Consider the following 20,663-nt stretch of genomic DNA (forward strand, 5'->3'; position numbering starts at 1 on the left):
AACGACATAGTATAGTAAGGCTTTTTTTCTTGAAAAAACGACATAGTATAGTAAGGCTTTTTTTCTTGAAAAAAACGACATAGTATTGTAAGGCTTTTTTGTTAAAAAACGACATAGTATAGTAAGGCTTTTTTTGTTTAAAAAACGACATAGTATAGTAAGGCTTTTTTTCTTGAAAAAACGACATAGTATAGTAAGGCTTTTTTCTTCGAAAAAACAACATAGTATAGTAAGGCTTTTTTGTTCGAAAAAACGACATAGTATTGTAAGGCTTTTTCGTTAAAAAAACGACATAGTATAGTAAGGCTTTTTTTGTTTAAAAAACGACATAGTATAGTAAGGCTTTTTTTCTTGAAAAAACAACATAGTATAGTAAGGCTTTTTTCTTCGAAAAAACGACATAGTATAGTAAGGCTTTTTTTCTTGAAAAAACGACATAGTATAGTAAGGCTTTTTTTCTTGAAAAAACGACATAGTATAGTAAGGCTTTTTTTCTTGAAAAAAACGACATAGTATAGTAAGGCTTTTTTTTCTTGAAAAAACGACATAGTATAGTAAGGCTTTTTTTGTTTAAAAAATGACATAGTATAGTAAGGCTTTTTTCTTTGAAAAAACGACATAGTATATTAAGGCTTTTTTTCTTGAAAAAACGACATAGTATAGTAAGGCTTTTTTTGTTTAAAAAACGACATAGTATAGTAAGGCTTTTTTCTTCGAAAAAACGACATAGTATAGTAAGGCCTTTTTGTTCGAAAAAACGACATAGTATAGTAAGGCTTTTTTTGTTTAAAAAACGACATAGTATAGTAAGGCTTTTTTTGTTTAAAAAACGACATAGTATAGTAAGGCTTTTTTCTTCGAAAAAACGACATAGTATAGTAAGGCTTTTTTTGTTTAAAAAACGACATAGTATAGTAAGGCTTTTTTTCTTGAAAAAACGACATAGTATAGTAAGGCTTTTTAATTCACAAAACGACATAGTAGAGTAAGGCTTTTTTTCTTTCTATATATTTGCAGTGAAGATCTTCAAATGCTGACATAGTAAACTGTAGTCACTTGGTGGTGCAGAGGTATGTTGACCGGAGTCCCCCCTGGGAGACCTGGGTTCAAGTCCCGGTTGGGACACATTATTTTCCTTAATTGTTTCTGTGGACTTGTACTCAAGACACTGAAACGGTGACGCAGGAAAGTGTAGCCACTTGGTTGGCGCAGAGGTTAGTTCACTGGACTCCCGTCGGGGAGACCTGGGTTCGCTTCCCGCTGTCGCCATTTGGCTGATCAACGAACCAAGTAGTCTGGAAAATGGAACAAGAAGAAGAAAAAAGAGAAAAACCTTTTTAAATTTATATTAAACACTTAGTCATACTTTTCAGCAAAAGGTTAAATTCCGAACTGCCTTCGGCAGTTCGGAAGACAGTTGAAGGACCTGTCTGTGCGAAAGGCGTTCTCGGGTCGGCCTTCGGCCGACCCTCGACCGCTTGCTTGGTCAGTCAACCGCCGACACCGGGAAGCGAACTCACGTTCTCTCGGTGCAAAGGCGAGTGTGCAACCCACTACACCAACTCGTGCCCCACTTATACATAGGTGTTGAAACGTTTTATCCAAGGAAATGGGGTGAAACACTTAGTCATTTTTTGGACAAAATGCTTCATCCACCACTGAAGACTTATACACTTAAACACTTAGGCATTAGAACTTATTCTTTTAACTGAATAATAGTATTGGGAAAATATTTGCCTGCACTTGGATTCGAACCATGGACCACAGAGGTGGTAGACTGATGACTTACCCACTGGGCCACCAGCCTGTAAGAGTAGGCAGTAGTACACGGACACTCATCTCTTTCATTTACCTGAAAATAGTGGCAAAATATTTGCCTGCACTTGGATTTGAACCCAGGTCCACAGATGTGGAAGTCAGATGACTTAACCACTGGGCCACCAACCTGTGAGAGAAAACTGTAGTACTTGTACATTTATCTCTACATACACATACATGTTGAAACGTTTAATCCGAGGAAACTGGGTGAAACACTTAGTCATTTTTTTGACAAAATGCTTCATGCACCACTGAAGACTTACTCAGTTAGACACTTAGACATTTGTACTTATTCTTTTAAATGAATAATATTGGGAAAACCTTTGCAGGCACTTGGATTCGAACCATGGACCACAGAGATGGTAGACTGATGACTTATCCACTGGGCCACCACCCTGTGAGAGTAGGCTGTAGTACACGGACACTCATCTCTTTCATTTACCTGAATAATATTGGGAAAATATTTGCAAGCACTTGGATTTGAACCCAAGAGCAAAGAAGCAGGAAACTGATGACTTATCCACTGGGTCACCACTCTCCAATATTAGACAGTAGTATTTGTTGTTTTGTCTCTTTTCGCATGGCCGCTCCATCAGAGATTTCATGGCTGACGCATCGGGGCAAACGGCACAAAATGAAGCCCGTCGCAATGGAGCCAATTGGATTAGCATAGCATCTCGTTCCATTACAGACACTCCCTTGCGGTCCCGCACCTGTCTCATCTCATGAACATTATCTCGGTAGCCTAAAAGCAAAGAAGGCCAGACACAATCACAGTCACTTAGAACTCATTTTCAAGTCAAAGGAGGAGCACGGCACACAATATCCATCAGCCTCATTTTCTGCACTAAAGTTTTAACAGATTCTGTTTATCTGCTGTTTTTTTTTTTTTTTGCAGTTGGGAAAAACAACTGCAGTCTCTTGGGTGTGACTATACTACGATTAATCAGCAGGTACGTGTTGTAATGAGGGACTGTGGCCGCTAGATGCCAGCAATTACTCACTTAGCCAAAGTCATTTAACCTAAATTTGTAATGAAAATTTAAAATCCCACGACAAATGGAACATCTGCCTTTACAAAGTTCATATCAAGCTCTTTATTTGGTATACATTTATACAGTATATATATTTATAGAGATATTTATATAACATGTGCCAACGCAAATTCACAAACCGAGGGTGGGGAAAAATAAAAATATCTAATGTGCTTAATTTCATATAGAGCCGTGAAGCGGAATGAGGTAAACACCAGGCAGAACCAACAGTCGTCATTATGGTAAGCAAAATTAATCATTCATAACAAAACATCAACTGAATACATTGATTAAGAGTGGCACCGCGGATCCTTGGATCAAATTAGAGGGGAAAAAAGGAATTCCATCATACACACTGTTATAATGTTCATAAAGACTCATACCGTATAGTGCAAGAACGTACAAGTGTATTAAACTATTCATGAGTTATCCTTAACTAAATCTGACACACATTTCTTGCCCCCACACACCCATGCTCAAATGTCTAGGAAAAAATACTCATCCACTTCCAAATTCTTTGCATAATAAAGCTGGCCAAAATACATGTTCATTGTCAGGGTTTAATCACCAACACACACACACACGCACACTGTAATCAAGTATGCAAAGTAGGAAGTTGTGCAGTTGGAAAAAGGAGAGACAATTCCCGTAGAAATGACGGAAGAAGTGACGTGTCTGTTTGCAAGTGTGTATACAATCATGTACATGTCTATGTGTGTGGAAAACAGATGAACCTGATCAGGAAGGGGCAGTGGTCACCGTGTCGGAGGAAGCGCGTAACGCCATCACTCGGAGTCTCTCTGGACCTCGGAGGCGTCGGCCCGACAAATTGGGCAAGTCCGGTTGGCCTGCGTGCGGAAAGAAAAAAGGAGTGTTACTTCACGAACGTTGCTACCTGAACTTCCTTAAGGTATGAAGGACAAACATCAATGGGGGTTATGCTTTTAGAAGGTTGAACATTTCTGTGTGCTGTGATGTACAAAGTATACAGGGCGTTCCAACATGTTTGGCCCCATTTTGGAGGCCAATATTTTTGTAAATTTTCGTTGGAAATGACTTCAAATTTTTGCAACGTTTGTAAAAATGTTAATGTTTGACATTTCTATCTTTTCAGGTTAAGAAATGCTGTTGACTTCCAAAGAAAAGGTGTATTGCGTGTTGGAGTTGGACGCCCAAGACAGTCAAGTGTGGCATCTTCACAAATAAGGTACCAACTACAAAACAATTTAGAACTTGGCTCCAAAAAAGTCAAGAAAATTACTAGAATGTGGCTTTCCACACTCTTCCAAGGACTACACGGAAAGGCTCTTGTAGATTTGAGGAGATTCATTTTATTCACTATTTTGCAGGCTAAGTAAGGAAGGAAGGAAGGAACTAGGAACTTACTCTCAGCCACTTGTCGACGCACTTCCCGTGGAACTCGTGGCTGCACGGCAGAACTCGCAGCAGTTGTCGAGACTCAAAATCGCTCATGCACACCACGCACCTGCGAGACAAACAGAGACGGACGGGGGTGACAAACTGAGGCGGAGAGAGCGCATCTGCTCACTTCAACTTGGAAGGCGCTTGTAACCTGGCAAACAGACTCGAGGTAAATTTCTGCCCAAAAGCAGTCACCATGCTCAAGTCGAGTTCTGCACCTAAGACCCAATCAAGACTTTCTACTTATAAATTATCCATGTTTTTGTTTGTTGGCGTCTCCACAGACTCAGCAACATCCCCACAACCATGGAAGTCAACCTGGACTTGAGACAGAACAAGGCCACAGTACCCTGCTGACCTCACTTTGACTACATATTTCCTTTTTAGCACTATGTGGCTAAAGCTTTAAATCTCATTATACTTGAAAAATGGCAATAAAAGCATTCAGAAGGAACCTTTCCCACACTATTTTGTTCGTTGCCAAAGTTGAAGCGGGCGGCTATACTTACAGCGTTTGTTCCGACTGGTGGTTATTCGGGTTGAAGCGGTAGGAAGGAAGCTGCTCGATTTCTCCCTTGGTGAGTCCTCGGAGTTTGGCCTCGCCCAGGCGCTCGGCCAGGTTGAGGAGGGCCTGCCGCCGAGAAGGATTTAGCATCCAGGTGGAGTTCAAATAAGGCCATCTTGACTAACCTCGTAATTTTCCACTTCTCCGTCGTCGACGTCCAGTTCTAGGCTGATGGCCGGGCCGGTGGGCTGGACTGGCAGCATGGACCTACGACAAATGAACAAAAAATTAGCCCTCACCCAGAAATAATAACCTGAAATTTTCTCCAAATGGGAAGCGGTTGAACGGACTCACAGGAAGTAAGGTAGCAGGCCGGGGTGATAAGGCGAAGGTGGCAGTGGCTGTTGCGAGCGGTACCTTCGGCCTGCCAGGCGACGGGGGAGGAAATTCGGGTAGGACTGGAACACAAAAGACACGTCAACCAGGCAACTGGCACAATTTCATTAAAAAATAAAGTGTGACTTAGCACTCACCACTCCAAAAAACTCTTGAGGCAAGGGCTCGTGGGAGAGGAAGTGGAGCTGCGTGGAGTGTGGCGTGAGGGCCGGGTGGGTGGCAGGGGGGTAGTGGAGACCCGCACCCAAGGACAGGTGCTCTCCCAGCAGCTCCACGTCGTTCTCTATTCTCTGTAAAGGCTGAAAATGGGGGAGGAAATTCATTCCAATGTCATCGCGGCACACAGAGAGACAAGTTTGGTGTTCATGAATGGCTGAGGTATCCATTGCTGCTCCATGATATCAGTAGAACAAAATATCCCAAAATAAAAGCTATATTTTGAGTACGTGGTTTTCGTTGTTTTTTTTGTCTGTGGGCTGATTTATTTTGGACTGATCGTTGTCTTTCCGAGTTATCCAGTAGGTGCTTTTCATTTTCAACCAGTTTACACCTCCCCAAAAAACATGCTGCAACCTTTTAAAATGAATTGAACCACGTGGTTTTGTCATGTGTTCCAATATTCAAGTGCTCTAACGTCAATATTAGCCAATATGCCTCTGTCACACTGGGACATAAAAACCGGGCGGCAAAATGGAGCGTTTGGAAACAGCCGGTCCTGGGCTACTTACCGAACGGGCCTGCTGCGCCGTGTAGGCTCCAAACTGGCCCGGTTGCGGCAGGTGAGAAGGATGGTGCGGAAGATGCGTGGGAGGGTGCGGAAGGTGGGCCGGTGGAGGAAGGAGGAAGGTCGGGTCACTGGAAAGCAAAGAGGGGAAGGCGTAGGGCATGGGGAGGTGTTGCACCGAACACGTCTGCAGGACCTGAGAAAAAAAAAAAAAGCCCGTTTCAAACACGATCCGCTAACGAGAAGACGGGCCGGCGTCCCCAAAAGCTGGCTCACGGGAGGAGCCACGTTGCAGACGGGGTAGTGCTGTCCGCCGAAGACCACCGAGCAGGCCGGAATCTGTTGCGGGCCCGAGCGAGGCGGCAGGCCGGGCGGAGGAGCCCCAGGGGGAGACACGGGATACGACACCGGAGCAGAACCCTAGACCGGGGAAGCGTTTCGGTTAAATAAATGCCAAGCAGAAGAAAAGCGGGACCACGTCAAGTCATCTTTCGCTCTCACCTGCTCTTGGAGATCCAACACTCCGCCGCTGGGTTGCTGCGACGGGTGGGGGTGCAACAGTCGGGGAGACAGGTTGGAGGACGGGTGGAGGGGCCTGGGGGAAGGGTTGGGGGGATGGTACACGGCTCGCTCTTCCAAGCCGGGTCCCGGCCCTCTGGGGGGTTGCTGGCCGTAGGGTGAGTAGCCCTGAGGTTGGGCCGGGTGACGGAAATTCTCGTCTTGGTGGACCGGCGACAGCCCGTGGTGGGAGTGCAGGGGGTGATGATGCTGTTGCTGCTGCTGGTGGTGGTGGTGGTGGTGATGAGGGTGCGGGTGAGAGTGAGCGTGGGGGTGAGTGTTAGGGTGGTGATGGCCGTTGTTGCCATTAAAATGGTGGTGGTGATGGTGGTGGTGGTTGTGTGTGTGGTGATGGCGCATCAGCCGGTCTCTGCGGCCACGCGGGCGTCGCGTCGGGGGGCTGCGGAAGAAGAGGATGCCGATTCAGACACGTCGCAATTCAAACTGGAAATAATACAGGAAATCTGTTCTTAAGATTTTGTTCTTAAAATTGTCTATCACTTCTGGTGAATTTCTTCAATTCGACACAAGTGCTTCATTTAGAGAGCAGCATTAACATTGATTTTTTTTTAGATCTTGGCTTTAAACACATTGGAATGAAAAGGGGCGCCGGGTTCAAGCAAAGTGCATTCATCCTCACCTTCTTCGATTGCGGGCCGGCGTGTGACATCTCTCCGGCGCGTAGTGAGCGTGCGGTCGCCGACTCGGGGGAAGCTCCCAGGGTCGAATGGGAGAGGTGGGGGTCGGAGGAGGGGCGGCGCTCAGATCTAAAATGGACTGCTGGGAAAGACGTTGCCTTTTGGGGCTTGGGCTGTCTTCCATCTGTAGACAAGTCAAGCAAAATAGTAACATACAAGGGGGATATGATCAATGTTTCACTCTTTTTTTATAGTTTTTTTATAGAAAAGCTCATACATTTTCAAACTGGGAGTAAACAGATGAGATGAAAGTGACTTACTTTGTCTCGCTCCTCATTGAAAACATTATCGGGATGAAAGTGTAGTACTCCCCCTGTAGGCAAAAGAGAAGGGGGGTAAATTAATCAGATAAGATGGTGCTGAGGAAAAACATCACAAGACACAGACATGCAAAGCCAGTATACGACACACTGGTCGCCTCAATCTGATTTTCCTGTGCGGGATCACAAAGGATAGGAAACAGCGAAATGAAGAAGAATTGCATAGTACACAGACCGATTTATTGTGCACGTAAACTGTTGGCCTGAATAAAAATTCATGGTTTACAGACAGATTATTTTTGATGGACCCAAAGGTCCCAAGTTCAGCCATAGTGGGGATTTCTATTGGATACGCCTGTAAGCAGTAACACATGTGGAAGAAAAACGCAGTGCGCTGGGAGTTTCAAAATAAAACATTTTGAGCTGACCCGACATACAAAAACAAAACTTCAAATAAAAACATAAAATATTCAACTAAGGTTCACCTTTAATGTCAGAGAAGCGCCATTATCACAAAAATATTCCTAGCCTACTTTTGCTCTATTCGAGTTTAGCTAGCCATTGCCTAAGATACCCTTTTTTCACTTAGTAATGTTTATTCCTCTCAGATACTTCTCACGAGTTTCTTATTCAAGGTTCTCAAAATGAAATCTACATTTGGACGCTCTCTATGAACCCCCCAAAACCCAGCAAGGGCCAATTTTGTCTGAAAGTAGTGCAGCAAGAAGCAAGCAAATAGCCGAGTAATGCAACCAATGTGTTCTGGAGAAGAACGCTGCCGTTTATCAATCAGGACGCACATTTTTATGCAGCATGAAAACATGAAAAGACGTCCTTGGGATGACAAGACTTTGGCCTGAGCAAGACCCCAGATCTATTTCATCATTTGAAAAAAAGGGGGGTGGGGGTCTCCATTCTACATCTGAAAGCAAAGCCCATCCCTTTGTTGTTCCTGGGCCGAGCCATTCGGGGGCCACGTGAAGTCTGCCGATAGCGACGGCTCAAAGACACCCCGCTAGTGGCTGTGAAGAACAGAGGGAAAAGAGGCCTGACGGACGGAGCAGCTGACACGCTGGCTTCTATCTTTCGCCATCGACTTTTCCAACCCAAAGGGGGTCTTTGTCCGCCGTGCGTGCTGCCGAAAACTCGATTTTTTTCGCCCCGAGTGGGCCAAAAGGGGGGATTTGGGCAAAATGTGATGGATTGGCTTCTGCCAGAGAGAAAACATCCTTTTCTCAGAATTTTGGTGTTAGTGACTATTTATTTGATTATGAACCAATAGACTTTGGGGTTGGACCTCCACCTAAAACAACAACTCACATTATATATTGTGTTTATGATATGGGCCCGAAATTTATTAAGAGTTAATCGTATTTTTTTCTATGCTAATGATAAATTTGCAGTGATCAACCCATCTAAATCTTTAGACATTTTTAAACACAAAAATTTTGATATCTAGTATTTTAGGACCAAAATACTATGTTGGTATGCAATTTTATACTAAGGAAAATAGATCTATATTCATTATTTCATTTTTATATGGCTTATCTTCATTAAGTTTGCTGAATACTGTTTAAAGTTAACACTCCTGATATATTGTAATATTTGTTACAGGAGAGATGTGATTCTTATCCGTGTTTAAAGGGGATTCCTGCAATCTATACATTGGTGTTAGTTTGACTCAAAGTTGCAACATGAAGAGCAAAGCGTAAACAAAGCCTGCTGTGACCAACCTAGGTGAAATAGAGGCAGCAGCCACAACAGTTAAGAGCATTTCACACTGGACCGACACTATTAAATGACATGTCACGCCTCCGACTGTGGAACATTGGCACACGATCGAAAATTCCACATTGGAGGGAGCGTGAGGAAGACTTTCTTTGGGTCAGCGTGGCCACAGGACAACATAATGGCACTGCTTTTATTTAATGCGGCATTGCGTCCTCTAATCAGCTCAGCACAATGAACCGATTTGACAGTATATCCATCGGAGAAGTCGATAGATACAAAAGTATCTCCTAGATCGATACAAAAATCTGCCAATGAGCCAGAGTAGCGTCGATGGCGTAAGCCAAGTGCGTCTCTCGACTATCTTCAGGCGTGGAATGACTTGCCCGAGGCTAAACATTGTTTTCATTTTTTCGACCACGGCGGGATCACATAACAGTCAGAGACCGCTCCGGCTAACAAGTAGCAAGTAGGAGCATGACTGAAGTTTCCTACAGATGTCAAAGGGATTGCTCACGGGGAAAAACTCCAAAATGGAAGCCCAAATAGGTCTCGTTGGGAGTTTTTGGGAGCTTTTGAGTTGGAAGTTGGCAGCGACAGCAAGCTGGCGCCATGTTTCCAACATTGTTGCGGAAAGCTGGACTTGGCCAGCCGCGGAAACTTCTTGTCGAAGTTTTTGGGGCATTTTTGTCTCAGTAGGAGCAATACTGGGTTTTAAATATCATTTCCCTTCAGCTTCTCTGTTGCTTTTGGCGCAAAATAGATTTGAAAACATTGCCCTTAAGAAGTGTGAAGCTAAATCTGATTGCCTAGTCCAAAATTGCAAGTCTGGACAACTCATTTCCATCTGAGCAAGGATACACTCATTGTTACATACCAATTGTGTTAAAACTTTTGTCCTACAAGATCTACTTTTCAAAGAGTTAACCTTCCACGGTCTACATTTTTTCTAGGCCAACTACAAATCTCAGCAATTATTTATGTTGATATACCTCACACTAGACTGGACTAGACTACCAATAATTTCATGGCGATCTACCAGTAAACCGCGATCTACGTATTGGGCACCAATGCTTTAGACGGCTCAGGCCACTTACCGGTTCCAGGATGTCGGTGGGCTCCGTGGCGCTGCGCCCCCGCGGCCAGGTAGGTCGTCGGCTGCTGCGGCTGACTCTCCGGGTAGCCACCGCGACCACCGTGGTGCGCTGCCCAGGCGGCATTGTTCTGCTGCGGGAAGCTCATCCCTCCTGCTCCGCCGGCGTTCATCAGACTCCCGTTACCGAGAGCGTTGTTGCCGGCCCCACCACCGCCGCTGCCTCCCGCGGGGTTGTTCACGGCGAAATGATAGAAGCCAGACCGAGATCGAGAGCGTGTCCTTGGGGGGTCCATGGCAGGATTGTGCGACGGGGATGGGGGGAAAAAAAGTAGTCGAAAGAAAAGGGGGAACCTCCCTCGTCAGAGGCTTCGCAGGCTCGCGTTTAATAGCTAGTTAGCACAAAAGACGTTGCTACTTGAATATTACTTTACTTTGTGCGTTTACTGCCACTTTAACGTGGAATCGGACACTTTTAAATCGCCTAGAACTGGTTACGAGGAGTACAAAAAGATGGGACTGGAAGTCTCGGGTTCTCTATTGTCTTTTAGTCAGCGTGGGAAGCACTGAAAAACGTCGATGCCACACCAATTCATAACATTGGGTTGATTACCAAGGCGTTGGAAGCACGTCTAGATGCGGACGCATGTATCGATGAGCCGTATTGGACGAATTAAATCCCTCGAAGATGCAACATGGCTAACTAAGCTAGCGAGCGTTAGCCGCGAGAGAGGCAACAAGAGCGAACCGGGACGCTATTTTGCGAGCTTACTTTTAGCTTTGAAACAACACTGACCGTGGAAAAGTGGTCCGAGTGGTCCTGTTGCAGCCCCTCGCGACGGCAAAACTAAACTGGCATGTTAATTAATTAGCATCATGTCGGCTCCGAGATAGCATGCGCTAACAGGAAGACAGCCCCTGCAGGAAAAACAAGTCCTACAGCGGCGACGTTAAGAAGAGACAAAACGTCGTATTTGGGTTGACGTCGTGCCGGTAAACGGTGCTACCGATCGGCCTGCTTTAGACTGTGTTCTTCCACGGGAATCATACGGATAAAATAGAAAGAGGTTTTTTTGGCGTGAATTAAATCCCGTGCTCGCGTTCGATAGCAAATGTTTTCTCCGGTCAGCAGGGAGTGAAGTGGAGATCAATCAATGGGAGGTTCAGACTGTGTTAAGCCATTTCCAATCGATAGCCGATCAAGGGTTGCCGAGTTTTGGGATAATCAACCCATTTATATGGTATAAGGGGGAATGGTATTTTGGAAATGAGAATTATAATAGAAAAGAACGCCTTCAAATGGTAGAAGGCTTGACTTGAAGCGTAATTTCTGCAGTGATTTCGACTGCTTATGCCTATCTAGCCACATCCCGTCGCTCAGCTCATTAATAATTCAGCATCTTCAAACCAGAAATACTACAATACGATGTGTAAACGCATTGGTTTTAACGTTGTTATTTCATACTGTAAAGAAACTCATCTTACAATTTCTTACAGTCATCATTTTTTTCTGAAGATGGACAATTCGTATTTATCGACTATAGTGGTCTTTAAATACAGCTTATCAATTAATAAAATGTTAAAACTAAATTAAAAAGAATATTGAGTTGACAAATATAGTAGCGTTGGTAGAGAGTTATATTTTTTTTGCTTTTAATTAGTAAACAATGACTAAACATTTTTAAATCAAGAAAAAAAGTTGTCTTTAAATATACATATATTTTGAAGTACTGCAAAAATTACAAAGAAAGTTGAAATAAAAATAAATAAAAAATAAATAAATCTGGCCGATCATGAATGATTTATTTTTCACACAAACACAAGCAAGTCAACAAATGTTGCAAAGGTTCAATAATATTTTCTGTATATGGTTTCATTAAGCTTTCCTCCGTCTGTACCATGGAATACACTTAGAGAATTAAGACCGTTCATTATTGTTTTTAAAGACACTGAAACGCAGAAAAATATTCAAATGATTTTTTTTAAAGCTCCCTTTGTACCTGTTTGCGATTATTGTCACTCATTCTCGCCTTTCGCGCTTTTCAGGGACCTAAAGAAATAAATAAAACATCTGTAATAACTTAGCGTCTGTGTTTAAAAATAAAACAAGAATAAATTAGGAGTTCACATTCCCCCCAAAATCCCCCCCCGGTCATTCATGTTACTTTACTTCTCGGTGAGTGACAGCTGCAGGATTCTCTCCAGCTCCTCCTCTTCCTCTTTCTGCTTCCTATGAAGGAAAAAAAAAGGAAAATTGCCCCATGAAAAACGTTTTTTACTGATACAGCAAATTGCCCACATAGCGGATATTATGGCAGTCATAGACTAGCATAAATGAACATGTTAAAATTCACAAATACATATTTTGAAATGTTCGCTACTCTATTTGTCCAATTGATGAGCATGTCGTATCTAAAACGTTCATGCTAAACTTAAATACCTTCTACCGTTCATTCATTCATTCATTCATTTTCCGAACAGTTTATCATCACAAGGGGTGCTGGAGCCTATCCCAGCAAACTTCAGGCACCAAGTGAATCTGTGGCCAGCCAATCAGAGGTTACAAGGAGACAAACAACCAAGTTAGAACCAAGTTAGCATACAATTAGCCTACCCTGTCTATAAAGGGGGGCATCTGACCTGTCTATCTCCTCCTGCTCACGGCACGAGAGCTCCATGGCGATACGCAGCTGCTCGTCAAAGTTGCTAGCCCCGCCGAGGGGTCTCGATAGCGCCGGTTCGCCCGCCGCATCGTAGGGGGGTGGATTGGTGCCCGGCTCCAACGGGGAATCCGCCGCTGGGGGGCTGGGCTCTTGTACTTGGTCAGTCTCTTCTCTGCTAGCCAATGAGATAGACAGAGACTCCTGGATGGCCCTGTCCAAAGGACAAAAAAGAGGAGGGAAAAGAAAGACATCAGCGCGGGGCCTCGGGATTAGGCACTCCCCTGTGTGGGCTGAAAGGAGGGCGAATGGCGGACTTCTATTTGCAGATCCCTAATTACACATAAGTTCATTCATCAAATTAGAAAGGAACTATGACTGTTTCAGACAATGGATTTCTACACAGAGTCATTATGGCCCACCTCTCCAGCTGAGTGTCTTCCTCATAGAGGGGCGACTGGGGTCCCGGGCGACTGTTGGTAAGAGCTTCCCAAATGGTCACCTGGAGAAAAATTCAAAGACACCCCCTTTATTAATATGACACGTACTGGATTTTTGCGGGAGTGACTTATTTTTCAAAATAGTAAGGGCTGCAACCTGATCGCTCTCCGTGCCAGCGTCCAGGAGGCTCTGCTGGATGGCAAACTGCAGCAGGTTGTCGTCTTCGTCCCTCATCGGCTCGCTGCGGCCCGGGCCGAGGGTGTTGTAGTCTGCCGGGGGCTCAAACACGCTTGGGTCCACCTCACAGTGAAAGGGAGAAGTGGACTGTCCCACTTCTTCTGAGCTCTCTGGTTTGTGAACCGTCACCGAGCTAACCGGCTCGTCGCAGCCGCACAAGTTACTGAAGGTGACTCTGGCATTCAGCACGTGAAACAGCGGAATTTCTACAAAGGGTAACAAAAATAGAGAATAAGAAAAAGATTTGCCAAGCGTAAACGGCTATTTAGCATTCACCTATTTTGACAGGAAAACCTGGAGGCAAGCGTAAGGTGATGAAGTCACGTAGCTTAGCAAAGTGAGCATTGGAGATGGCCATGAGGTCTATGATGGGGGTCACCTGCTCGGCTAGCGACAGGGGGTGGGTTTCACTTAGCCACAGATTGGCCTTGAACCTGAAAATAAATAAAAAAGCGAGAAAAATTGTAGTGGACTGTGTGGCGATCCATTATTCGTCTTATTGGCATTCCTCAGTCGTACCTCTGAACTTTGCTCGTGAGCTCAATAGGACGTCCGATGTCTCGGCCGTTAAGATTGAACTCGGGATTAAAGTATTCTTCGGCCGTGATGGCGGTGGGGTTGTGTGGACTGGCGCACTGGGACACATTACTCTGCCAGGGAGATCATTTGGTGTAAAGATGACGACAGATGGAATTGAGGGAGGCAAAAATTCGGATGTGTTTACCCCATTTTGAGCGGTGTGCTGTTCAGCAATTCCCAGGAAAGATTGCAGGGGGGTTTTGGAGCCTAAATAAGGGGGGGGATAGAGGTGACAATGACTTTTCACTTGGCTTCTCTAGTTTTGTATTTAATTTTCATTTTTGCTTTGGTCCGATCTTTGAGCTGACCTTTGCTCCGTGATTTATCCTGGTCCGATAGATGCTCCGTTCTGGACCGAGTCACGAGCTCTACATTGGTCGCGCTGTAAACCTAGATACAAACTTTTCCTAAGTTCAAAAACATCCAAATCAAATCAACTTAAGGCGAGCGTAGAATCTCACCTTTGCTTCATATCCACTAACCATCTCGCTTTTCTCAGAACGCCAGCCCCAAATGCCAGACTTGTTGCTAAAATCCAAAGAGAAAAATATTCTTAAAGCTTATCAACCACACAATGTGCTGCTTTAAAGCCAAGTGTTGCCTTGAGAAATTCCAAGAATAGCAGGCAAAATTAAACTAGAAAGGTGGGTTAAGTTGCCATACCGCTCAAATGCAATGTTGCGCGTATTGAGGTGCGTGGCAACAATGGGCGACGTGAGTCTCTGCGCCGTGTTCTCCTGCGACGGCTGCATTGCCGCCAGCAGGGAGGGCGCATCTCGCGGGGACAGGACCAGCGGCTCAGTGTACACCACCTGCTTCTCGTGGTCAACCTCCATCACCACGGCACCGTCGTCTATGGGGGAATTGGAAAGTATTAGCATCGGTGAAGGTGACGGTCGGACTCTGTCTTTTGGCACCGACCTTCACCCTTGAAGATGTAGCTCCGTCGTCCTTTGAGCCAGGTCATGTGTTCGAAACCCAGTAGCGTGGTGTCCACGCGGAGGCACGAGCCACATTTCCAAACGCGGTACACGTCGCTGGGGCACACCTTGGAAACCAAAGGCACTGAACATTTGAACAAAGAAGACGGAAGAGGTCAGTGCAAAGACTTCAGCTTCATTGTAATTTCATTTTTAAAGAAAAAGTTTGTTACAGTTATTAAGGAAGACCGACCTAAATGTGCTGACTTGTACACTACTTGGTTTTCATCTGTTATGTAGACCTTTTTTTTTTTTAACAGTCCTTTGATCAAATTACCGCCCCTATTTATAATGCATGTACGCCACCCAACCTAATGAAACTGAGCAGGAGAGGCTTCATAAGAAGTACATTGAAAAAAGAAGCAAGGCTCTAATATTTGGTTCATTGTTTACAAAGACGCCATCCCTTTTTGTCAAAGTAATTTTAGTATGGCAAATTCCTTAAAATCGTAGGCGTCTTCAGCACAAGTCTCCCTTGTTTCAAGCTATTTTTGATTCAACATCAATTCAGAAGAATATCAAACGTGTGCTTCATTTTGAAAGGAAACAAAGGCTCCTCAGTAAAATCTAAATGAATCAGACATTGACCTCAGGGATGTCGTGAGTGCTGAAAATCCAGGAAAAAAACACTCACCCCAACTGGTGAACTCCCACTTCATCTCCACATAGAAATCCTTGGCCTAAACAAAAAGAACAGGTTTAACAACACTTGAATTTCCACAACTTTCAACCCGAATGCACATCTGTATTTATGTTTCGTCTACATTTCTCAGCTTGCGGAGCAGTTCTGGAATCCCCGCCAGCCTCTCCGTCGCCCGCTTGAAGTCTCTGTACTGAAGGACCAGTTGAACCAACTCGGGGTCCCCAGTGCTCACTGCCTCCTGCAAGACTGAAACGCAAGCCCCCCATGAGCGATCGCCTTATTTACGCACCCCCCTAAGGCCACGACTGGTGAACCCACTGGTCCAGCCTTGCGCGTTGCAGTGCGTCGGGTCTGCGGTGTATCTGAGCAGAACTCGGGTGGACTCCAGGTGGCCCAGGGACACCGCCAACTCCAGTGGGGTGCGCCCCCTCGGATCCAGCCGCTCCATATCTCGCTGCGGAACCCCGCACGCACACCCAGCCTCACAAACGCAACAAGCCGCTTCAGCCCACCGCAGTGCGAAACATCACGATAAGATCATGCCAGCCAAACAGACTCACCTCGTTCTTTTGCATCTCCTGGTCAAGTTCCTGATACAGATTATTCCACACCAGGAAATGTAGAGGAAACTCTTCTTGAGCCATGATTGTTTATCACTTGACGGTGTGTCAGGATTTAAGAACAAACAAAAAAAAGCTAGCATCAAGCGCTAAGTGCTAGCGGCTAGCCCATACAATTTGCAAACACCGAATACGGAAGTGACAAAGGACGCCGCTTTCGTTAAACCTGTCACGAAACAAATTTATCCACGCTGCTACGGCAAGGAATGTTCTTAAAAAGGGGGGGAAATGAATGTCGTGCGTAGCTTTTTAAATTAGTGGGCTGAGTTCGCCAACCTAACTCAGCCCACTAATTTATTTAATGTAGCGTTGAGGAACTAAGAGCTAGGCTAACGTGGCCAGCTGGCTAGTAAAAATGGTGTTGTCTGCTCCATATTCCACTTATGAAGGGGAAAAAAGACCTCAGACGGCGAACACTTTCAATCCAAGTGCGTTCATTTTCGTCACTTGAGTGGAATTGCCGGTCCTCGTGGAAGGTTGCCACCCATCCCGAGTGTATACACCGCACTATTTTTTTCCAGACGGCCTTTCTTCCAGTTTGACATACACGAATCCCCCACCCCTGTTTCAATGTGGTGGTATCGACCACTGCTGCTCGAGTCCGGTCGACTTGTAAGCCGAGCACATCACTTGTGAAATAAAGTCTACGGAATAGAAATGAGCTAGCTCACATATGCTTCTTTCATTTCTCCGTATGGGGGGTTCTATTCTTCCTGGTTGTGGAGGGTGGAGCTGTCCATTAGATGACTGCTGGTCAGACAGTTCTTGATATTCGATAGCAGGAACCTATGGCTTGCGAGCCATACATGGCTGACTTGATAGGTGCATATGGCTCTCCACTAACCTGCAAAAATTGTGGGATGGCTCCCTGCAGTACGTCATTTTTTAAAACATTACCTAACAAGGCAAGATCCTGTTTTACTGGAAAAGAACACTCGTGATCTACCTGGATGAAAAAAAATATCCATAAATATTATATTAAGAAGCTTCCGATCTATAAAATTAGGAATGCCTTTTAACAGGTACTTCCTTTCAATGAAATCAAACAATTTAGATTTTAGAATGAAACTGAAAAGGAACTATTCAACGATATTCTCATTTATTGAGATGGGCAAGTAAATAAAACACCACACTGTACAAGCCCAAGTCAGTACAGTGAGTAAACTTTACATATAAAAGCATGGTTGGGAACAGACACATACGCCAACAGTATATAGCAATAAAACTTTAAAAGAAGTTCTCACGAAGTTTTAACGGGACAGACGGGTGGCAAGACTCGTCGTGAATTTGCACGAACCCACGGGTGATCCATGACAGACTGCAGCGCCAAGCGATCGGTCGGACAGTGGCGCAGTAACTTGCTGATCAGATCCCGCGCGCCTTCGGAGACCACCTCTGGAAACTTCAGATCCACCTGCGAAAAACCCACACGCCATTCTATCAATTTGTGAAAATGGTTCCAGCGTCTCGACATACTTTGACCAAAACGACAGTTTATTTGGAAGCAAAGCCAAGAAGAAAAATGTCCCGAATGACCCACCTTCATAATTCTTTTGTAGGTTTCAGAATGACACTGAGTTTCAAAGGGAGGACTGCCCACCAGAAACTCAAAACAGAGGACTCCAATGCACCACAAATCCACTTTCTCGCTGTGGGTGCGACCCTCGATCATCTCGGGGGGGAGGTAATCCAGCGTGCCGCACATTGTACGACGCCTGCCGGCACAATGATGCGCTCAAGTTTGCAACAACAAAAAAATCAAAATAAAAGCACATTTTCCATTTGAAGGGAAGCCCTTTACCTGAGAGAAGGTGCATGAACGGACCAACCGAAATCGGCAATTTTCAGTTCCCCGCGGTAGCCGAGAAGCAGATTTTCCGGCTTGATGTCGCGATGGATGACTTTTTTGGCATGACAATACAAAAGTGCATCTGAGATTTCTTCCATGTACTGAAAAAGCAAGCAGTGACAAGTTCAACTGAGCAGAAAGTAATCACCAACAGGGTCGCCAAATCTATGAGTTATTTTCTGTGAAATATAGATTTTCGTTTTTAGTGCAATGCGAAATTATTGAGCCCAGAATTGTCCAAATCCTCTTTTTGAGCTTTTTTAAAAAACGGGCCATTTTATTTTGATAGGGTGCAGATGACAACGAATGACTTAATAGTAGATATTCTCCATTTTTTTTAATCATCAAAAATAAAGTACATTTTTTTTCTAAACTGTCTTTTTTTTTTAAATATATTACCACTGATTAAATGGCTGACTGTGTCTTACGGTGGCAGTGCGCTGGTCGTCAAATCGTCCGTATCTCTGGAGCTCCTTGTACAGCTCTCCGCGAGGCGCGTACTCCAGCACCAAAAATACTCTACTGCGATCATCAAAATAGTTGTAAAAGCGAAGAATGTTGGGATGCCTGAAGAAGAAAAACAAGCAATACCACGTGTGACTATTCCAGATGACAACTGCCATTCACATGATTTCTTTTCTTTGGCAAAATTATTCCCGTCCTGGGAGGGGGCGCTCAAAGCGGACAAAAATGCGGAAATACAAAATATCTGTTCCCTGAAGCAAACTTCCAACTTACTTGAGATGAGCCTGAATCTCGATCTCCCGCCTGAGTTGATGCTCCACGCCTTCTTTCTCCATCTGGGACTTGAACAAGACCTTCAGGGCCACGACGGCTTGCAGCTCTTTTACCTTGGCAAGGTACACGTTGCCAAACTTGCCTTTTCCCAGGGGTCGACCAATGTCAAAGTCTTTAATGCTAATTTTCCTAAAAAGAGCAAAAAAATAAATAAAAATTGGGACAATAGTTGAAAATAGATTGGACATCTACTAGTGACAAACACCATGAAATGTTCTGACAATAACAATTCATAATAAAGTTAAGTCCAATGTATCACCCAAAAAACAGCTAGACACCAAACAAAAATTACTTGAGTGCTGAGAAGAGACAAATGTGCTTCAATAGGCTGAACAGAAAAAAGATACTCACTTTGAAACCAAACTAGAGGATGAAGTACCACACGCTCTTATAGGACCTAAAGAAAAATATGGATTTTGTCAGTCCAGTCATTATGTGGAAATGTGTCAAGACTGAAATTACCTGGGATAACAGTTTTGCTGCCACCAGCCAACGGCTTGACAAAACGCTGCGGGCCCGACGCCATGCTGTGGGTCTGGGAAATGAATAAATAAATGTCATTTTTTTCTTCGCTAAAATATCAGCTGTAGTCCACATGCGAACATTATATTTTGGGTTGTATAGGCCACATTGACACATACGTATACCAAATGTTAGTATTGCGACTTGTATTTCCACAAAAAAAGCCAACTGCTCATTAAAGGGTTAAAACCATACATAGACCAATTTAAACCTTTTATGAACAGATAGAAAAAAGCAAAAAACTGACCTGGTGTGAAGCCCGTGGCTCGTGATTTTCTTTATTCTATGAAGGGGGAAACAATATTTGTATTTATAAAGTGCTGATCATTGTCATTTTTAAGGGCCATTTGAAATTAATTTTCAATTGAAAAGATGTAATAGCAATCATTAAAACAGTCGTATAAACACTTGAATCGAATGCCTGCAATTCTAATTTAAAAAAAAAAACGACAGTTAAGGCCACTGTAACTTTTCCAGTTTTCAAGCAATACTTTGTGCGGGTCGTACCACTTTAAACAAAACATTTTTAAATGTTCGTAGTTCATATTTTTCACGGATGGGTCGGGGTTAACAGAACGATTCTTGGTACATAGCACAATAAGGCAACGACAAAAAAGCACTTTATCTACAACAATTTATACGCCGTGCGTATGCTTTTAATCATGTTTACAAAATGGATAGGAAGCTTTACATTGTTCTCGGTTTAACATAGATGCATGCTAACACAACATCGGTCAGTTCTGTCGTTAAACGCTGCATTAACTACGCAAAAAAGAATGATTCTCACGGCTTATTTACTCCTGTAGGGAATAAGCTCAAGAATAAAAACGAGAAACAAGGTTTACCTGCATGTGTGTGATAAAGAGACAACTTTGTAGAGGTAGCTTTGACGCTTTCACTGCAACAACGCTGCCGCCAACTATTTTCAAAATGCCTTCTTCTTCCTCTCTTTATTTCAAGCACACTCGACGCCGATACGAGTTACTGCCGCCTCCTGGTGATATCAGGTACTTTTCATTTCGTTAGAATGCCTCCACGAATAACGAATACAGTAGGAGTAAAAATTGTAATTTTTCAATTAACCACCCCAATCGTTTT

At 44.1% G+C, this 20,663-nt stretch overlaps 3 protein-coding genes and 1 long non-coding RNA gene across 4 annotated transcripts in view; 1 reads left to right on the forward strand and 3 right to left on the reverse strand.

Annotated features, from left to right (window-relative positions):
• LOC144207723 (uncharacterized) overlaps positions 1-3,758 on the forward strand; it is a 20,616-nt gene extending 16,858 nt beyond the window's left edge. The window contains exons 2-4 of the long non-coding RNA XR_013328777.1: positions 2,717-2,771; positions 3,041-3,094; positions 3,581-3,758. This is a non-coding gene — a long non-coding RNA (uncharacterized LOC144207723). The remainder of the gene's footprint in view (positions 1-2,716; positions 2,772-3,040; positions 3,095-3,580) is intronic.
• On the reverse strand, positions 2,994-11,412 carry LOC144207722 (E3 ubiquitin-protein ligase RNF38-like). The gene is made up of 12 exons (XM_077733363.1): positions 10,241-11,412; positions 7,416-7,468; positions 7,098-7,279; positions 6,401-6,857; positions 6,176-6,319; positions 5,904-6,095; positions 5,313-5,474; positions 5,134-5,237; positions 4,965-5,046; positions 4,784-4,905; positions 4,239-4,338; positions 2,994-3,700 (listed from the first exon to the last, which is right to left on the reverse strand). Exons 1-12 carry the CDS (start codon positions 10,530-10,532, stop codon positions 3,638-3,640), a joined length of 1,953 nt encoding a protein of 650 aa, XP_077589489.1. The 5' UTR covers positions 10,533-11,412; the 3' UTR covers positions 2,994-3,637.
• A 606-nt stretch (positions 11,413-12,018) lies between these two features.
• On the reverse strand, positions 12,019-17,132 carry ankrd13d (ankyrin repeat domain 13 family, member D). Its single transcript, XM_077733059.1, has 16 exons — positions 16,337-17,132; positions 16,095-16,257; positions 15,898-16,022; positions 15,768-15,813; positions 15,075-15,218; positions 14,817-15,006; positions 14,615-14,681; positions 14,462-14,543; positions 14,299-14,360; positions 14,094-14,224; positions 13,851-14,008; positions 13,494-13,780; positions 13,319-13,398; positions 12,877-13,110; positions 12,407-12,466; positions 12,019-12,286 (listed from the first exon to the last, which is right to left on the reverse strand). Exons 1-16 carry the CDS (start codon positions 16,418-16,420, stop codon positions 12,253-12,255), a joined length of 1,947 nt encoding a protein of 648 aa, XP_077589185.1. The 5' UTR covers positions 16,421-17,132; the 3' UTR covers positions 12,019-12,252.
• A 346-nt stretch (positions 17,133-17,478) lies between these two features.
• On the reverse strand, positions 17,479-20,557 carry aurkb (aurora kinase B). Its single transcript, XM_077733060.1, has 9 exons — positions 20,411-20,557; positions 19,813-19,848; positions 19,506-19,578; positions 19,395-19,440; positions 18,984-19,172; positions 18,674-18,812; positions 18,198-18,346; positions 17,937-18,111; positions 17,479-17,810 (listed from the first exon to the last, which is right to left on the reverse strand). Exons 1-9 carry the CDS (start codon positions 20,414-20,416, stop codon positions 17,637-17,639), a joined length of 987 nt encoding a protein of 328 aa, XP_077589186.1. The 5' UTR covers positions 20,417-20,557; the 3' UTR covers positions 17,479-17,636.
• Between the last annotated feature and the right edge of the window lie 106 nt (positions 20,558-20,663).

The sequence above is a fragment of the Stigmatopora nigra genome, chromosome 14, assembly GCF_051989575.1.
Source record: "Stigmatopora nigra isolate UIUO_SnigA chromosome 14, RoL_Snig_1.1, whole genome shotgun sequence".
Classification (NCBI taxonomy): Eukaryota; Metazoa; Chordata; class Actinopteri; order Syngnathiformes; family Syngnathidae; genus Stigmatopora; species Stigmatopora nigra.

Bases quoted from the DNA above. Each gene is read 5' to 3' on its own strand.
- LOC144207722 (XM_077733363.1), bottom strand. From the start codon at position 10,532: ATGGACCCCCCAAGGACACGCTCTCGATCTCGGTCTGGCTTCTATCAT. The intron at 5,047-5,133 runs GTGAGTCCGTTC...CATTTGTCGTAG, and splicing joins GGCCTGCTACCTTACTTCCT to GTCCATGCTGCCAGTCCAGC. The intron at 3,701-4,238 runs GTAAGTTCCTAG...TTCCGCACGCAG, and splicing joins GCGTCGACAAGTGGCTGAGA to GCCAACCGGACTTGCCCAAT.
- aurkb (XM_077733060.1), bottom strand. The intron at 19,441-19,505 runs GTAATTTCAGTC...ATTTTTCTTTAG, and splicing joins CAGCAAAACTGTTATCCCAG to GTCCTATAAGAGCGTGTGGT. The intron at 18,813-18,983 runs GTAAGTTGGAAG...TTTCTTCTTCAG, and splicing joins GAGATTCAGGCTCATCTCAA to GCATCCCAACATTCTTCGCT.
- ankrd13d (XM_077733059.1), bottom strand. From the start codon at position 16,420: ATGGCTCAAGAAGAGTTTCCTCTACATTTCCTGGTGTGGAATAATCTG. The intron at 16,023-16,094 runs GTGGGTTCACCA...CTTGCGTTTCAG, and splicing joins CAACGCGCAAGGCTGGACCA to TCTTGCAGGAGGCAGTGAGC. The intron at 12,467-12,876 runs GTCAGATGCCCC...TTTCCTTCATAG, and splicing joins GAGCAGGAGGAGATAGACAG to GAAGCAGAAAGAGGAAGAGG.